General features: G+C 53.7%; 9 protein-coding genes across 9 annotated transcripts; 5 read left to right on the top strand and 4 right to left on the bottom strand.

The window, feature by feature from the left end:
* Positions 1–229: 229 nt before the first annotated feature.
* On the top strand, positions 230–1,558 carry A1O3_05705 (uncharacterized protein; the record flags this gene model as incomplete). The annotated part of the gene is made up of 2 exons (XM_007735825.1): positions 230–666; positions 721–1,558. The coding sequence occupies 2 exons, from the start codon at positions 230–232 to the stop codon at positions 1,556–1,558; spliced, it is 1,275 nt and encodes a 424-aa protein (XP_007734015.1).
* Positions 1,559–2,560: 1,002 nt separating this feature from the next.
* A1O3_05704 (uncharacterized protein) lies at positions 2,561–4,048 on the bottom strand (the record flags this gene model as incomplete). Its single annotated transcript, XM_007735824.1, has 1 exon — positions 2,561–4,048. One exon carries the CDS (start codon positions 4,046–4,048, stop codon positions 2,561–2,563), a length of 1,488 nt encoding a protein of 495 aa, XP_007734014.1.
* Positions 4,049–4,565: 517 nt separating this feature from the next.
* A1O3_05703 (uncharacterized protein) lies at positions 4,566–5,455 on the top strand (the record flags this gene model as incomplete). The annotated part of the gene is made up of 3 exons (XM_007735823.1): positions 4,566–4,984; positions 5,041–5,192; positions 5,241–5,455. 3 exons carry the CDS (start codon positions 4,566–4,568, stop codon positions 5,453–5,455), a joined length of 786 nt encoding a protein of 261 aa, XP_007734013.1.
* A 1,313-nt stretch (positions 5,456–6,768) lies between these two features.
* On the top strand, positions 6,769–7,363 carry A1O3_05702 (uncharacterized protein; the record flags this gene model as incomplete). Its single annotated transcript, XM_007735822.1, has 2 exons — positions 6,769–6,878; positions 6,937–7,363. The coding sequence occupies 2 exons, from the start codon at positions 6,769–6,771 to the stop codon at positions 7,361–7,363; spliced, it is 537 nt and encodes a 178-aa protein (XP_007734012.1).
* A 167-nt stretch (positions 7,364–7,530) lies between these two features.
* On the bottom strand, positions 7,531–8,720 carry A1O3_05701 (uncharacterized protein; the record flags this gene model as incomplete). Its single annotated transcript, XM_007735821.1, has 2 exons — positions 7,531–8,173; positions 8,434–8,720. 2 exons carry the CDS (start codon positions 8,718–8,720, stop codon positions 7,531–7,533), a joined length of 930 nt encoding a protein of 309 aa, XP_007734011.1.
* Positions 8,721–9,091: 371 nt separating this feature from the next.
* A1O3_05700 (uncharacterized protein) lies at positions 9,092–10,417 on the top strand (the record flags this gene model as incomplete). The annotated part of the gene is made up of 1 exon (XM_007735820.1): positions 9,092–10,417. One exon carries the CDS (start codon positions 9,092–9,094, stop codon positions 10,415–10,417), a length of 1,326 nt encoding a protein of 441 aa, XP_007734010.1.
* Positions 10,418–10,636: 219 nt separating this feature from the next.
* A1O3_05699 (60S ribosomal protein L10a) lies at positions 10,637–11,466 on the bottom strand (the record flags this gene model as incomplete). The annotated part of the gene is made up of 3 exons (XM_007735819.1): positions 10,637–11,093; positions 11,207–11,384; positions 11,448–11,466. 3 exons carry the CDS (start codon positions 11,464–11,466, stop codon positions 10,637–10,639), a joined length of 654 nt encoding a protein of 217 aa, XP_007734009.1.
* Positions 11,467–12,320: 854 nt separating this feature from the next.
* On the top strand, positions 12,321–14,523 carry A1O3_05698 (uncharacterized protein; the record flags this gene model as incomplete). The annotated part of the gene is made up of 3 exons (XM_007735818.1): positions 12,321–13,106; positions 13,177–14,278; positions 14,336–14,523. The coding sequence occupies 3 exons, from the start codon at positions 12,321–12,323 to the stop codon at positions 14,521–14,523; spliced, it is 2,076 nt and encodes a 691-aa protein (XP_007734008.1).
* Positions 14,524–14,726: 203 nt separating this feature from the next.
* On the bottom strand, positions 14,727–15,932 carry A1O3_05697 (uncharacterized protein; the record flags this gene model as incomplete). The annotated part of the gene is made up of 5 exons (XM_007735817.1): positions 14,727–14,836; positions 14,909–15,150; positions 15,223–15,328; positions 15,416–15,500; positions 15,573–15,932. 5 exons carry the CDS (start codon positions 15,930–15,932, stop codon positions 14,727–14,729), a joined length of 903 nt encoding a protein of 300 aa, XP_007734007.1.
* Between the last annotated feature and the right edge of the window lie 2,058 nt (positions 15,933–17,990).

Raw genomic sequence — 17,990 nt, 5'->3', positions numbered from 1 at the left:
CACACCAAAATCCTGGGGATGAAGGGATCCCGGATGTCTTCAACCCTCGGATTCGACCTCGGCAGTTCTCCAACATGCGCCGCAGCCTGGACATTTCCTATTAATGAATTCCCAGTTGGTAATCCAGAATATCCTTGCAACTCTTTCTCAACTTATGTGTTCTTTGTCACATACTTGGACTTGTCCTCTCCTCCTGTGACATGACGGGCATCTCGCACCGTTCCGCAGAATGTCGTCCTTCCACATCGTCGAGCACACTGTCCCCTGCCAACACATCCGACAATACCCAAGAGCGTTGAGTGGCTCGCAAGAGGACGTCCTGCATCTGGCAGTGAAGCAATATATACCAAAAGACAACCCGAACCCACAACCCGGGGACGTCACGATCATAGGAGCACACGCGAACGGGTTTCCAAAGGAGCTGTATGAGCCATTATGGGACGAGATCCATGCTCGTTCGAAAACGAGCGGATTCCGGATCAGAAGCATATGGATCGCCGATGTTGCGCAGCAGGGCCACAGCAGCGTTATTAACGAGAAGCTCCTGGGAAATGACCCCAGTTGGAGTGACCACCCGCGAGACTTGCTTCATCTCATTAACCTGAAGAGAGACCAAATGCCTCGGCCTTTGATAGGCATTGGCCATTCAATGGGCGGAAATCATCTGTATGTAGTCAGTACATTGAATGAGAGACGAGGGCTAACTTTCCTCCCTTGCAGAGTCAATCTTGCTTACATCCACCCTCGTCTGCTTACCACGTTGATCTTGATAGACCCCGTGATACAATTATATTCTTCCATTCAGCCAGAGGTCGGCCCTAACCCCGCTCGTCTGTCTACCTTTCGACGCGACGTCTGGCCTTCCCGAGAGGAAGCAGCCAGAAGCTTCAAGTCGAGCAAATTCTATCAAGCATGGGATCCTAGAGTCTTGGATCGCTGGGTCCAGTATGGCTTGCGAGATCTGCCCACATTACTCCATCCGGGCGAGCCAAACCAAGAAGGACCGCCAAAGGTCACATTGACAACGCCACTTCACCAGGAGGTGTTTACATTTTTGCGCCCCAACTTCGAGGGGTACGGACACAATGGCAAACCTGTCAACCGGAAAACTCACGCCGATTTGAATCCTAGCATTCCTCTCACATACCCGTTCTATCGTTCAGAAGCCCCGCAAGCGTTCTTTCGACTCGAGGAGCTGCGGCCCAGCGTATTGTACGTTTTTGGCGGCAAGTCTGATGTTGGCACGCCGGAAAATTGCAAGGCCAAGATGGAACACACTGGAATCGGGGTAGGCGGGAGCGGAGGCGCACCGGCGGGCCGGGTGAAAAGTGTATTATTCGAAGATGTTGGCCACTTTATTGCCATGGAAGCCGTAGACAGGACCGCCGAGCACGCCAGCGCATGGCTAGCCAGCGAACTGAAGATCTGGAAGGAGGATGAAGACGAACACAACCGTACCTGGCACGCCAAGTCTCTGGTCGAGAAGCAGACAGTGGACGAGACATGGAAGACGATGATAGGAGGTCCTCCACGACCTCCGAAGCAAACAAAGCTATAGCGACGCTGCTCGATCGCCCGGGTCGGGTTGGGTCGCCCACCGGACGACTGGACACATCATGAGGCCAAGGCTTCCGTGTCGACAGAAAGGTCGGATGACCTGCTTCAATAACTGGGTGAACTGAACCGCCTCTGTGAGGGATGGCCTTCTTCGATAACTGGGTGAATTGAACCGCCTCTGTGACGGACTGCTTCCTTAGCCCGAGGGGTAAGATTCGCATCTCCCCAGGTCCACCCTTTCGGATGGCAGGTTATTTCCTCCGGCTCCGGGAGCCATCTTGTGAGCCAGACCGAGCAGTCGACAACTGAGTGATCAGACAGATCCTCGGGTTGTTTAGACATATCCGTATATAACACTAGACTACCGGCCTAGATGGGAATTGATGCAACCAGACAAAGGGTAGAAGTGGGAAGAGTCAATATGAAGAAATATATTCCGGTGGCATGGGGTGTGGTTTGTGGACCTGAGTGATCTGAACAGCGCCATACCCGTATATTTATATTTATCAGAGAGGATCAACACAGGGACATGGTCGGTCGATGCCAGACCTATCATGACGTGAACCGAGCGAGATCTAAGATGCGGCCAGCTCAAGCCCATGGGAAACAAGGAAATAAATTCGAGCATTTATTTCCTAGAATTGGAATCCCGTCTCCCCCGTGCGTCTACATGCTCTATCCATAAAGAGAATATGTTCTATATCTGCACCAAGATGGAACCCTCACCGCAGGAGTTGTCTCGGTACACATGGCATATGAAGCTAGACGAGGGACTTTCCCCCCCTTCCAGATCAGCCAGTGGATCCGAATGACTGGTGGCGGCTAGCAAGGCGAGGAAGAGGCGTCTGCAGCGACTGCTCGCACACTTTGCACTCTCATCCAGTTCGCTTCTTGATGGACAAGTCAGAAGATGCCTTCGTGGGAGAAAGGAAAGCTGTTGCAATCCATGGATTGCGCATGATAGGTGGAGGAGATGCAGCTCCTCTCACAGAGGCATATGTGTCTATGCTGCAAACGCATAGCTTCCCAGAATGGCATAGATACTCCATGGGGGAAGTCGCTCTGAGGCGGCGAGCATGTCAGCGACGACGCTGGCATTCTTGACACCCGAGGTGCTTGCCATCGACTTTAAATGGAGCATAATCTGATCTGGAATTCCGCTTCCTGGACTTGCATACATTCCAGCCACATAGAACGGGAACAGAAGAGTATAGCAATGCATTTTCTGCGATGGCGAGAAGTCATCGGTGCTTTCGCAACCATGGTCAATTCCAGCACATCGTGGTTCGGCCGGCAGTATCTCTAGTGCCAGTGCATCAATCATCTGCGTAGCACATCGAATATGCTGGTTCAAGAGCGGACCGTCATGCCTGGATGCCATGTCCATGTATGCCGATCGACATGTGTCGTGGAGTAAGATCCTGATCATTCGAATCACATTGCAAGCCTGCACTGTAAGAAGATCTGGGTAGACATCGTAATACTGGTCCACGACCTCGTCTGATTGCCATTGGACTGGGATCCTGCGAGAAATCCGGGACCGTGGTAAGGTTTCCGCGAGCATCCTGAACTTATCGTCCAGTAGTTTTGCCTGTACAATCACTTCCGAAGTGACGAAATGCCCATCATGTATTGCTCCGCGAAGAGTGGTATACTCCATCACAAGCTGTGAAACTTGCCATTTTGGATCAATGGTACCAAGGAAGGGCTCGATATCCTGACGCAGCTTGTACATCGCGGGTGGGACTGGAGCATCGGCTGCAATGCAGCTAATGAGTATGTTAGAGAAAAGCCGCACTGAAAGTCGAAGCCCCACGTAAGTATGAAACTGATTCGTGCCTCGCACCTTGACAAGGGCCAAGGCGCCATTGACGTGGCTCATCCAGGAAGGAGACGACCTGGGGTTGTTGTTCATGATCTTCTCGAACAAGTCTAGGAGGAGCACCGCCAGCAAGGTCGAATCACGAGCCGCTAGGTCGGGCGACCCCAGAGCCCTGTTTACCAGCGACAGAGCCAACAAGTACTTTTCCCGGGCAGGCCGTGCAGCACGCACGGAGTAGTGCTGGAAATAGAAGAATGCCAGACTAGCAGCCTCAACGCTGGCTGCCAGATGTTTGTCCAGCGGGGATTGTTTGTCAATGCTTCCGAGAACATCATAGGTTTTGGCCAGTCCATTGACATAGTGAGAAAAGAAGGCGGCTCTGGCCGCCTCTTCAATGGAAATCTGGATGGTCTGCACGTCCAATTTAGATCGACGGCTGAGAGCCCTTTGTCTCGTCGATTCGCTCTCATCTCGAATTCTCAACTGGTCCGGGTCGCGGTAGCCGGAGCATGTGAGGCCGGCTCTCACACATTGACCACAGGCGGCCCTGCGGAGGTCGCACTTGGCGATGGTTAGAGGGGCCTTTCCAGAGGGAGGGAGGGTAGTTACACGAAGCTTCCTCCTTCTGCAATGAGCACACGCTCTTGACGGTTTGCCGATGAACACCATGGTATGCCATGTCACGCTACAGGACCCGTGACGGACGTGGACGTAATGTTGAAGGTTGGACCTAAAACTCGGCCTTCGGGTCTGAGCGGATGCCCATAGTTTTGTAGCGAAGCCAGAAGAGCAAGAAAGAAGCAGGCTGGCACGTTGAAAAGAGATGAATGAATGATGCTTCCAATTTTCGAGGTTAGGAACGTACCAATCACCAGTCGGAGATGTCTTAGTCGCATGGAGCCCAGGCTATTCCGGAAGAGGCAACTGTTACGGTGCTAATACTAATTGAGACATGCTAACTCCGAACTCCGCCCTCTGAGGTCCGCCCTCTCCCCGAGTGTGGCTTCACTGCACTGTCAAGGCGTGAGAGGCATATAAATAAGTCTTCGAGGTCTCTCCCTAGGTAGGTTGTAGGTCAAAGAGGTGGTAGGTTCAAAGTAAGCCATCAGTGAGCGACTTCCACAATCTGCTCGAGGTTCTTCTGCTCCCCCTACTTCTGGATAACGTCGCGGCGCGGTGCATCATAATGGCCTTTCCATACAAACAGGTGCTCATGATCGGCGCCACTGCTGGCATCGGCGCCGCTCTGGCCGATCGACTCATTCTTGAGGGCGTCAAAGTCATCGCGGTTGGCCGGAGACAAGAGCGACTGGATGCATTTGTGCAGAAGCACGGCAAGGAGAAGGCCAGCGCGGTCCGCTACGACATCAGTGACAGGGAAGGTATGGATACGTTTGTGTCGACTGTGACCAAAGCGTATTCCGAGCTGGACTGCGTTTTCTTGAATGCCGGCGTGCAGAGCACCATCAATCTGGCACGGCCAGAGAAGATCGACCTTGCCGCGTTTCACTCGGAGGTGTCAACCAACTTTTCTTCATTCGTCGATCTCAGTATCAAGTTCCTGCCGTTTCTGATGGCCAAGGAAAGTCAGACAAGCCTGATCTAGTGAGTGCGATAGATTCCCATACGCTTGGGCCGACTCTAACGAACACTTCGAACAGCACCAGCTCCAACTTGGCGTACGTTCCCGCATCAGGGCTGCCTGCATACTCCGCCTCCAAGGCTGCTTTGAATGCCTTCATTCTCTGTCTTCGTGACCAGCTGAGGAACTCCTCGGTTAAGGTGATCGAATTGTCACCACCTGTCGTCCAAAGTAAGTCCGCATGACCTGGCCAAAGATTAGAGGGCTGACGCTGTCCAGCTGAATTGCATGATTACATGGGTCAGGAGAAAGGACGGCAGATGGGTATGCCGGTTGGAGAATTCACAGATATTGCGTACCAAGAGCTGGTCTCTGGAAGTGACCAAATCATCATCGGCACTATCGCGGGTCCGGCGGAGGATTTTCAAGATGTCGTCAACAAGAGAAGAAAAGCCTTTGAGACTCTTGCACAGTTCATGAGAGGAAGAAAGTGAGACTGTTGTGCAATGATGAAGACTTCAGAGAACCTCGCCACAAGACCTCGCTACAATGTCATCGTGTCTCTTCTGATCGTGGGTCCTTGGCCAGCCAGCCAGCAGTACGCCCTCCGCCGCGTAGATGTAGGGGGACAAAGACGAGCGATTATTCACAAACTTGTCGAGACAGCCAGATATACCATGGTGCTGGGCTCAATGTCACAACAACTTGAAGGCCACGCTGGACGACGAGTACAACTTGTGCTGGGCCCCTATGGTTTGGCAGAATGTAACAAGGCTCGCTGTCAGTCAGGTCGTATAGGAAGTACGTAGAAAGTAGAAAAAGGGGAAAGCCAAGTAATATTGGCAACTGACCTCTAACTAAGCCTTGGGTGCCTTGGGTGCCTTGCCTCCCTAATTGCAGGCATTAAAGGGGGCGAGGTCTGTTAGAGGTTGTTTGCAGATATCGACTTTCTAGCGGGTCCACTGTCTTTGATTGGTGGCCTCCTTGGGATACGCATCTCGACTACACCTGCCCAGTGGCACACCGTCTCACTTAATTTTCCTTCCCCGTATTGAGTGTATGGAGTAAGAGTAAGAGTAATTAATCACTATCCGTACTCCTGTACCTGTACGCCGTCTATTTCTTATATCTCGAAGTTGGTTGGGGCCCTTCCCTTGTCCAGCATCAGCATCCGCATCCGCATCAGTGGTCTGTCATCTCTTTCAGCATCACACCATGCCGCTCGCTTCGCTATACCACAGGCCCAGCTGGGGCTGTCTGACCTGCCGACTCTCGTGTCCAAGAGTACAAGCATGTCTCAGATCTCAGACGTGTGGCGCGGCCATGTTTACCTTGGACGGAGTACGGAGTAGAGGTCAAGCACGCACGAAATCAACCGACCGGCCACCAATCCGGTGTGCTGGTGACTCTCTCCACACTTCTCCGGACTCTTGAAGGTTCATCCCGAATGGCCATTCTGTCGCCGGCTGCCCTTGATGTGGGTGCAAGTGTCACACTGAACACCGACCGGCTACAGCCACAACCGATCTTGCATCCACCGGGGGGTACCAGGATCCCTCGTGGGCCATGGCCATGGGATCTGCCGTTCTTTTATTTATATCTTTCGTCTCCCTTGCCCTGTTACCCGGTCTCTTTTCTTGTCATTGTGTTACATTTCCTGTGTACTCCGTACTGTTTGAGCCGAGCGTGTTGCGAATTTATCGCAGAGTTCTTTCGTTTTCTTTTTATTCAAAGCCTCTCGTTGAAGACATCTGGTTCAAATACAGAACCTCGCTGTATAATCTTATAACACTCTTTCTTGTCCAAGATGCAGTTGATCCCTCTGCTGGTGGCATCCATTGCCTCGCTTGCGGCGGCGCAGACCGCGACTTCTTCTGCACAACCGTCTACCTCCAGCTCTAGCCGCGCAGCTCAAGAGTAAGACCAATAGACAATCCACAGGAAGTAAATCTCTGGAGTACTGACCAGTGGACAGCATTCTTGATGCCTGCAAAGCGACCATACAAGGCCAGATCAACTCTTGTAGCCAGACCGACTACTCCTGTCTCTGCAACCAATACGTCAACATGTTGACCTGCTATGCGAACTGTCCCAGTGATGCCGGTGTCAGTACCGTTCAGCAACAGCGAGACCAATACTGCAGCGCCGCATCTGTTTATGGCAGCACAACCACCTTGGGAACCGCCTCTTCCACCAGCGGTGCCGCAACTGCCACCACAACTGACTCGTCTTCCGAGACAGCAGTCCAAACCGGCTTCGCCAGTGCCACCGACTCTGGTTCTTCTGCATCAGCGTCCGCATCAGCGTCTGCATCGGGCAGTTCTGGTAATAGTGCAGCCAGCTTGGAAATGGCTGGCAGCCTCGCCGCTTTGGCCCTCGCCGGGTTCGGCCTTGTTTTGTAAGAATATCACATCCAGCTTCTGGCGTCGATCTTGTTGGACGGTCTGACAGCATTGCGTTGGCTTGAAAAAACAAAACGTATGGGCTCTCTCGAATACCATTTGAAGCGGCATGGAACATGCAGATTAATCCGACACTAATTCTTTACCTCATAAACAATGCTATTCCTTCACTTGATGCGCTGTGACCGCCGTTTTGGAGGTGGTGGCTCTCTGCTGTTGTCAACCTCGAGTTTGGATGATGCTCGTTTCAATCCTGTCTTCGTGCTCATCCGCTTCTCTGCTTGAATGGAACTGATCTCCTTGTCTTCCAATACTGCTGCCTGCTTGCCCTCTTCGCTCAGGGGTTTCGTTTCGATTCCCATAAGGGCATCCTCCAACGGCTTCCGTTCGGTTGGCAGGAGCAACTCCATGTGTCCAAGGACATACGAAATCTTCTCCAGCTCAACGGCCTTAAGACCCAACTTCTTCAGCGCGTGCTGAGCTACCTCAAGTAACTGCAAGTACTCTTTCTGAGTATACTTGAGCTTGTCGCCTTTCGTTGCGGGGAAGAACCACGCAAACATCTCATCCTGGAAAAAGGGGATATTGACCGGATCGTAGACATTCAAAATGAGAGTTCCGGTTGCGGGCCCGATCCCCGTGAGTTTGCAAACCAAGTCGAGAGCCGCAGTCACGGTTGACGTGGACGGGGGTGCAGTTGTGTTTGGTGCCTGTAGCTTTTCCCAGGCGAGTTTCGTTTGGGTTTGGACCGCAGTAGGTTCATTCTTCCTCACCATGGCAGGCAGAAAAGGGCGCGAATGGCCATGTGTGCTGGAAAGATGTCAGGTCTCGAACACGCTTGGTTGGTGTCGGTAGTATGGCCAGGGCTTGAACATATGTGAAGCCAATAGCAAAGGGACCGCAAGCCAAGAAAAGGAGCTCATGGTCAGGGACTTATGGTCGAAAGGAAGCATCTGTGTTGAAGAGAAGCTCGTGGTAGGTATATGTACCCGTAGAAAGGATGGCCATCATGTGTGCGGTTGGTTCCTGCATAGGATGGTTCACAATAGCCTTGATAAGGAAAAGCTTACATTTTCCATTGTACCAGCCTCTCAACAGCATTTTTCGTCAGTGCTCCATGTACTATATCCGCATGCGAGCTTGGCTGCTTTGCTTCATTCTCGCCTCCAGGCTTCATAGAGGCAATCGCGGCCGGCAAGTCTTCATAACGCCATTGGTCACGCTCAAGCGCGTCCGCGACCTTCTTTGAATCCTTCAGCTTGCCTCTATACGCCTTCTCAACAAGCGCAGGATAAAGATTCAAAGCTTGCTGGACGGCGTCCGCTGATAAACTCGCTGGTGATGGTAGAGAAGCCATCGCGGTTGCGGAGAGCCCAAAGCACTAGGTGTGAGATATCAGTCCTCATCAGTGACTCTATGTCTTCAGTGAGGGTCGATCGTGTAGTAAAGGTTAGAGACCTGCAAGAGAAACTGGTGAGAACCCTCCTCGGTACCCGATTAGAGGGGGGAGTTCATTAGGAGGCAGACTGCGAGCTCAAAGCGGCGCAGTCTTACCTCCGATATGGGCTGGACTCGCGGGTGCACGTGATATGACTTTATCCGATGTTGGACCGATACCTGTTGCGCTGCACTCATTAGACATTTCATCGCAATGGGATCATCAAGGATGTAATACCCTCTAAGCACACTTCTTCCGTGACCAAGCTTCAACGCCAGCACGAAGCTATTATGGCGACCCTAGCACCAAGACAAGCCGGGTTCGTGTGCCGCTCGTGTCGAAAAGTCCTCGCATCGAACCTCAATCGCCGACAGTTGGTCTCATTGGCAAACATCACTTCAAAACCGGGCGCATTACCGAAGTCTCACAGATATGCTTCTCTCCTCGCAAGAAATAGGAATACCCCTACAGCAGAACCGTCAGTCTCCGAGAAGGTGTCGTCACCGCAATCACAGTCATTCAAGACATTAGACCCTGTCAATATCCCTCCAGAACTGTCCCTCCAAGCGTTCAATCCTGCCGCAGGACTAAAACAGCTCAAAGACGATATCTCTCACCTGACGTCGCAGGATGTTGCTGCTCCTACTGAAGAGGTTATGGCTATAATTCTCAGGTGCTATCAATTTGCCAACTGCATTGTGTTCGGGACAAGCACTGGTCCTAATGAGGTGACAGAAAAGCCTGGGGAAGACTTGTCGCAGGCGGTGCTCCGTGACTTGGCTGAGGATAGGGATCTCTCGAAAGACGGTCCAGTGTTCGTGCCCGACAGGGAAATGTCGGCAGCGTTCCGAGAAAATGCTGCCGAAACAATCGCCGAACTATCCTATGCGCTACTACGCGATCCAAAGGTTTACATTTCCGAAGAAGTGCTTCAGGTATACGTTCGGATTCAGTGTCTACTAGGAAGGCCGCAGTATCTTCCGGAGATTTTCCATTTGTACGCTCACAAGAAGCTCCCGAACCAAAATGCCAAGCCAGTCACGTACTCGAATCCGTGGCCGAAGATGCCCAAGTATGCTATCCCATTTGACCTGGCCGAGGCGGCTCTAGAATCGGCTATCCTCAGCAAAAATCTGCCGCTGGCGCTTGCCATCATCGATACAACGGTGGCAACTCCGGCCTTCCAGGCAAACAAGATCCTGCGACGTGCAACTTTGCCGGGCTTGTTCGTTACGGGAACGCCTCTAGCGGCATACGCCGGGGCGGATTGGGTATCTAACTGGCAGAACACCATGGACGTGGAAATGGCCAAGTACACGGCCGTTGCAGGAGCCGTGGCTTACATTGGGACGCTGACGACGATCGGGTTCGTCGCGGTAACCACGGCCAATGACCAGATGGTGCGCGTCGTGTGGCGGCCGGGAACAGGCCTGGCGCATCGATGGATCAAGGAGGAGGAACGAGCTTTCTTCGACCGACTCGCCTTGGCCTGGGGTTTCCAGGAAAAGCACCGATGGGGCGAAGAAGAAGGGGAGGATTGGCACAGACTCAGAGATGAGTGCGGGATGAGGGACATGATCCTTGACAAGACGGATCTGATGGAGGGCATGCAATAAGCGCATCGGTTACAAAACGGAAATAATGACTATTCTGAGAAACAGATGAGTGTTCTGAGGTTGGTTCATGGCCCTTCATTTCGACTTTTCATTGTGCAACTATGGACTGGATGCATTCGTCATAACGACGACACTTGACCGTGCCGGCCATAGCTTGTGGACCGAGACGAAGTCGGCCATAAAGCCCCAAGTAGAACCTGCCGCAAAGAGATATGCAAGCTAATACAATCTCTTGGGCGGGCTCATGGTGGCCTTGATGGTCAAGCTGCCCACGTTCTGCCAGCCCTTCTTCAACAGACTGACCAGGTAGTTGATGGCCAACATGATGTTGGAGATCAGCTCATCCTCGGTCATGCCGACATTTCCGACGGCGACACCCATGCACAAGACCTTCTTCAACTGGAACTTGATGGTGGACTTGACCTCGGTGACCTTGGCGGCGAGATCTTCGTTGTGAGAGATCGGGGTGGGGAACTTGCCGGCCTTGGACAGACCAGGACCCAGGAGACGGGGGATCTGCTTGATCAAGCTGTCGGAGGAGATGAAGGCGTCGTACTTGCGGGCAAGCTTCTTGATCAGCTTCTTGTTCTTGTTCAGCTTCTTCAAGTCGTCGGACGACATGGCGTCGACGCCGAAATGCTTCGCGCGGTCAATATCGTGCTGGTCACCAAGAACGCTGTTGTCTCCATGTCAGTACAGCTCTCCTATCATCCTTCTTGTCATGATATCCACGATCTCGACCCTCCTGCTTGAGGTGAAGCCAATGCGGGGACAATGGGGGTGGCGTACCAGATGGCCATGTTCGGGCGCGGAACGGTGGGCAGTTTGATGGTTCCGGAGAAACGCTTGTCACGCTGAGGATCATAGTTCTTCAAGCCGATCTGAAGTTCGACGGTTTCGAGGAAGTTTCGCTTCTTCTCGTTCAACGAGTACTCGAGAAGTTGTTGCACGTTCTGGCGCACTCCGGCTACAGGAAATTGTCAGCGCACCCAGTTCACCGAACTCCCACGAGCGAGTATGGATAACGAACCGACTGTGATTTTCGACATCTTGAAGACAGTCTTCCAGAAGAATTGATAGAATTCTTATGGTGAGGCACTACGCGAGAACGGGTTGTCAGAGGGAAAAGACGGTGATGTGCAGTGATCAATGTTTGAGGAAAATCCCAGTGTGAGGAGCCAAGACTTTGACAGGCTAGTGTTAACCACCATGCCATTTTTAGTCAAGCGGCATGCTACAGATAGTGTCGCCTCTGATTGGCTACTCTTGCTTAAGCTCAGGCCGCTTTAAGCTTTTGATGCCTTTAGTACCTAGGTAGGTATCCATCCATACTTCCGAGTATATAGAGAGACCAAAGAAATCAAGTAACGTCTCTAGTCAAATATGTGTCTCTTATCAAGTGGCATGGGGTCAGCGTAGTGAACGTGCTGTCGCAATTGCACGCATAAATGAATACAGATTCATGCATAGTATCCGTATATGTACGGAGTACAAAGTACATGTCGAAATACCAGGTACGATACCGCCTTTGTATGGTATTGAAAACCGCCTCGAATGTTGGACGAATCGTGAACCCATTTGTTCGCTAAAGCCCCGGACAACTGGCGGTCAGTAGGCGGACAAACTGGCCAGGCAACAGCCAGGCCTTAGCCAGCCCAACATACCGTGAGTGAAGTGAGGCTTAGGAGGCTGGGATGTGCTCCGTCCACCCTGGTCTCAGGCACCTGGCCTTCCCGATGGTACAGTACTCCATATGCTCTTCGAGTCTTCGTCCACTCTGATTGATCTCTTCCAGCCTCAACCATCACTTTCAGCAGACAGACAGTAACACCCTGCGACTCGTGCGGCACTGCTCCTCAGCCTAAACTAAACATCCAGTCTTCGTTTACAAAGGCCGCCCCAAATGGCTCAGCCTGAGCCTGACCCGGACACCAATACCACGGCGAGCGAGGACGGCGACGAGGCCACTCCGTTGATTGATGCAGAGGATAGCGCAGGAATGCCGCGGTCAACAGGCTGGTCACTCATACTGCCATGTGAAGGATTCGCCTGGCGCTCTGTGGCCCTCGGAACAGCCATCGGAGTCTTGGTATGTCTGACCAACATCCACTTCGGGCTGCAAACGGGCTACATCAATATCATGTCGATGCCGTCCGCTCTGATCGGATATGGCGCCTTTCAGGTGTTGAAGACACGGCTGGACTTCCCCTTCTCTCCCGCCGAGAATGTCCTGATCCAGACTGTCGCGAGCGCCGTGGGAGCCATACCAGCCACGGCAGGGCTGGTCGGCGTGATTCCAGCCCTGGAATTCCTGACTAGCCCGGCCGACGGAGGCCCCGCGAAGACGTCGCTGGGCCGGCTTTTCGTCTGGTCTCTGGGCACGGCGGTGTTCGGGCTCACGTTTGCTGCTCTTCTACGCACACGCATCATTCTGAAAGAGCGGTTGAGGTTTCCTACCGGCACGGCGACTGCGCTGATGGTCAACGTGCTGCATGAGAAAGACAAGATCAAGCCCTTGGCTTATTCCGAACTTCCTACCGAAGAGAGCGCCGAACGAGCCAATGGACATGATGAAGCACAAGACCGCCTGTTGTCCGACGAGGACGCGATGGAGGTGCAGGAGCCGGCCAAGTATTCTCACATGGGCCTCAGCAACATCTTTCTCGCCATGTCCATCTCTGGGCTCTATGTAAGGCTCGTCGATTTATCCGGGGGGGTTCCCCATCGTTCGTTTGGGTCCATACTAATCAATGTCCCAGACCATTGTGACTTACTTCCTCCCCATCCTCCGCAACATCCCCCTCTTCGGGTCCGGAGCTGCACGGAAGTGGCTGTGGTCGTTCAACCTTTCCTGCGGCTATTTCGGCCAGGGCGTCATCACCGGTCCTCTGGTGCTGCTCAACATGCTGGCCGGCGCTGTAGTAGGCTGGGCCATGTTGTCGCCGCTGGCCAAGGCCAAGGGATGGGCGCCCGGCCCCGTCGGCGACTGGGACACGGGAAGCAGAGGCTGGACCATCTGGGTCTGTTTGGCCGCCATGCTTGCCGACGCACTGGTCGACCTGGTCTGGTTCGTGGCCCAGATGATCCTGTCTGTACGACACCACCAAAGCCACCTCACTCGACTTCGACCCGACCACTTGCCCGACCAACAAGCACAAGCCGGCTTCCGCGTCAGGTCGGCCGGCGGAAAGACCAAGCCCGAGTTCGAGTTCGAGTTCGGCCGGCTCTGGCTCGCCTCGGCCATGACGCTGTCGATCGCCATCTGTGTGGCCGCGACAGCCATGACATTTGGCCGATTCATGCCCGCCGCAGTCACCTTGTTCGCCACCGTCATCTCGCTCCCTCTGTGCGTCATGGGCGTCAAGGCCGTCGGGGCGACAGACCACAATCCGGCCTCGGGAATCGCCAAAATCTGCCAACTGATCGTCGGCCGGCTGGTGCCTCAAGCCAGGCCGCACGCCAAGTTGATCAACCTCGTGGCGGGCGGCATTGCCGAAGCGGGCGCCGTGCAATCCGGCTTTATGATGCAGAACTTCAAAACCGGCCATCTCAGTGGCTCGAGCCCGGACACCCAGTTCTTCGGCCAGGTCATTGGCTCCGTCGCCGGCGCCATAGTCGCCAGTGGCCTGTACAAACTGTACACGTCGGTGTACAGCGTTCCCGGCGACATCTTCCAGGTGCCTTCGGCCTATGTCTGGCACGCTAGCGCTGCCCTGGCCGTCGGCGAGGGCTTGCCTTCTCATGCCCCGGTTTTTGCTGGCGTTACTGCCGCCATCTTCGCGTGCTTCGCGGTGCTGCGCATTGTCTACGGTCAGTCGAAATGGCGCCCGTTCATTCCCATGGGCATCCCATTTTCCGTTGGTAAGGCTGGCCCCGCCCCCCAATTCTAGCTGACCTTTAACCTCATACCGATACTAGGGATGTACAACGTCCCGAGCTTCACACTGGCACGAGCCCTCGGCGGTGTTGCCCAGTGGTACTGGACGTCACGGCTAAAGAAGTCGGGAACTCCCCTGATGGTTTTTGCCAGCGGCCTGATCCTCGGAGAGGGTCTGGCCAGCATCGTCAATCTCGGACTGGAAGCTTTTCGGGCGCCACACTTGTAGTTACATCGAGACTACGGTGGAGATAATTGAGGGGGACAAGGCAGAGAAAGAGGAAGCGAAAAAGGGACAGGAATCAATTGGTGGATGCTACGCGCTATGTTGCCCAGGTTCGAAATGGAACCAACACCTAACATGGGGATGTAACACCAACACGGCGACTGGCTGGATGGACTATGGATATTTCTGGCATGAATGAATGGCCCTCATGCGTCGACGTCTGGCTTGGTGAAGATCATTGCTCGGACTTCGATGCTCCTTCTGGGCGTCATCCCATGCCGGATCTCGCGATGGGTGAAACTTGTATGCGGCGAACCTGAAGAACGACACGCAATCAGAATACCAAAGCCCTTACTGGTCTGCAGGAACCTGGAGATGCACCACTTACAGGTAGCCGGCACATCCCTCTCACTATCAAAGATCTTGATCATGAGCACCTCATCCCTGGTTTGATGGGACAGATAGTAGAACTTCTGTTTCTCTTCGTGTAGGAGGGCCCACGCCTCGCGTACCCCATGCCCGGGGCTCCGGATCACGTCGTTGGTGACGAGGTCACAGCTGCGACAGGTGCTTCCATCGCACACTGTGACGGGCTTGTCTTCCACAGTCCCCGCAATGGACCGCCAGACGCTTGAAGCCTGTCAATGTGCTGTCTGTCTGGCTGGCAGGAAGGGAAGGAGAAGAAGGAGGGAGGGGTTTTACTTGATAATGCGCATGCGGCCACCGTTGCAATACCAGTCCACCTTCTCATGTCCGAGGGCATCTCGGGCGCGTTGCAACGTCCGCGTGGCTTGGTAGGGACTTTGGTCTGCTCAAAGGTGTCATGGTCACTGTTTTTCTGCCTTCTCCTCACCTCACACCTGACTTGGAGGAAGGAGGAACTGACGAGACTCACCGACGTGGACGTTTCCAGACGGTGGGAGAAAAGACGTCTTGTCGTTCATGTCCAGCTCCCGTGCTACGTAGTCGGCTCGCCGCATCTGGGGGGAGAGAGCGGTTAGCGAAAACAATTCCGGCCGTGGTCAGGTCATATCCAGCCAAAACAGACGCACCCTCCAGTCAAAGATGAAAATGTCGTCGACCCCTTCCACCTCCCGCCTCAACAACTCCTTGACCTGTGGTAAGTATTCCCGCTCCACCACGTCTGCATCGTTGAAGTCGTCTGGCTGGAGCTGCACGGGGGAGGTGCGGAAGGTAAACCCGTGACTGTCGAGCGTATAGTTGACCTCTTCACCGCGCACATCCCGGATCGGTACGGGCACTGAGTGGAATTCAAAGTTGCTCTGCCGTGGGTCAAGGGAGTATTTGGGCACCGCCGACAGGTACACAAACGGCTTTTCCTTCTCGTAAAGCGGGATCCATTTGAGAAATGTGAGATCAGCAACTTCGTGACGAGCAGGTGCAAGAGTCATGGTTGTTGTTGTTGACGACGACGACGACGACGACGAAGACGGCCCTGTTCTGTGTTGTTGTGCTGCAGCTCGACACCATCTTGGATGGCGAGACAAAGGAAGATAGTAGCCTGTAGCAGAGCCGCATCCCCGCTATCCTGCAGTTCATACTGGCCAGACGATTCCAGGGATTGCACCCCCCTCTTTTCCCCCTTGCGCTCTCGGTTACAACCACCTCCATGATGAGGGGGATGTGATACCTCAGAAGATGCAAGGGTCTGGAAGAGGAAGAGCTCGGCATGTTGAACCCAACGTCTTAGCGCAAGGCAACCGAGAAACCTCTGGCCGTCCACTTCACATTTTGCAGAAGCTCAAAGTGGCCAGATGCAGATGGTTGATGAGAAGACCCTTGATACTCCGTACAAGGGGGTTCATTCTAGTGAAGCGGCCTATCAGTGATTGCTCTTTCAGCCTCACCGGTTTCAACTTGTGACCTGCAAGCGCTTGAGGTCTGCAGACTTTATGCATCGATGGCTCCAGAGTTTGCTTTTCTTCTGCCATTGGTGCCAACACTGACTATGAGGCGAAGCTGCACATTGGTCGGGTGACATCTCAAGAAACATGATCCAGGTCGCCGTACGCCGTACCCCGCTATAGCCCGTGTCTCGGTTGACATTCGTCTTCGTCCATAGAGAGTTTATGCTAGAGTCCGGACGGAAAGAAGGCGAGCGGCAGATGTGTTCCTGGGCCTCCTTCAGGCCACCCGTCGGGCCGCAACGTGGCAGCATAGAAACCTTCCTGGGAGCCATCTGAACGGGAAGCTTTGTCTAGGCTGGCTAGCCGGTCATACCGGACGTAATCCGACGTGAACACCGAGCATTGAATTCAAGCCCCTGTCATTTCATGGCTATGGAACCGTATTACGTCCCCATCGTCGTCGTCGTCGTCGTCATCGTCGTCGTAACACGGAGTCTTGAGCCTCAGCTGCAAGCCCAGGTGCCATTTTCCTGCTCAACCCTCTCGTCGGAACAGACGAACAATGTTACCTCGCTATCCTCAGTTGGTAGAGCCAGCACCGCATTCAAACGCTGGGACGGTGAAGCGATCCGGCCCTTTGGTAGCTTCCTGCACGCAAGCAGCCATCTGATAGTCTTCGTGGTCCACGGTTTGTTGATAGGGCTTGTGACGAGTGTCGCTGGCGTCGACCTTTTTGATGGATTCGATCCAGTTGGCAGTCTCGGTCTTCTTTTGAGTCTGTGGCATTTTGGCTGCGATTCCTTTCCACTTAATTAGTGTATGAACGTTCGACCACAACGTGTTGACTTAACTGGCTGCGGTTTGGATGGTTACTATCAATAGGCGCTGGGGTGGATGAAGAGTAAAGTGTGTGGTCAAGGGCAAGGACCATATTTAACCACCTCTGTTTCGCGTGCAAAGACGCCGTGGAATATGGCCATGCGGCTCAACAGGACAAGCACACTCCCCGCTTTGAGGCCTGACCAGCTTGCTAGTGCCGTGGTGTGCGACTGAGACTGAAGCTCGCCTAGAAAGCGACCACGGGAAGTAGTGCATAAGTGCCTTGCTGAAAATGAAAGTGAGAGCTGTCAGCTGCGCCCTCCAAACAGGGGTCTCAAGCACCGCGCATCCGAGTGCATGCACGCGAGGAGTGCACAAATGCTGCCCTCCGTACGCTGGACATACTGTTACATCTGAAGAGAGCTGTGACAGAAACTAGTTCAATCGAAGTGATCGGACTTGCAGACTTTCCAGGTGATCTGGCTCATCACCGTGCCGCAATCCCGACCTCATCAAGGCGGGTCCAACTTGGTGCTCAGTCCATAGGATGCCGGGTCTTGAGCTGTGAGGTGAACCAGGTGCTCAGGAATGGGCATTAGCTCCGAGACGTCTGGAGCGCGGATCTCTGCACATCCAACCATCGTTCGTCCACACTGCATGGGCACCAGGTACTCGTAGAGAAATCTTTCATCGGCGACTTCGCCCTCGAATACCGACGTGGGATCCGGCAACACCTGCCGCAAGTATGCCGCTGCCAAAGCTTTGAGTTGGCTAGCCTCTGCC

This window comes from Capronia epimyces, assembly GCF_000585565.1.
Source record: "Capronia epimyces CBS 606.96 chromosome Unknown aczIQ-supercont1.4, whole genome shotgun sequence".
Lineage (NCBI taxonomy): Eukaryota > Fungi > Ascomycota > Eurotiomycetes > Chaetothyriales > Herpotrichiellaceae > Capronia > Capronia epimyces.
Note: the sequence above shows the minus strand (reverse complement) of the source record. Positions and strands in the feature narration are given on the sequence as shown.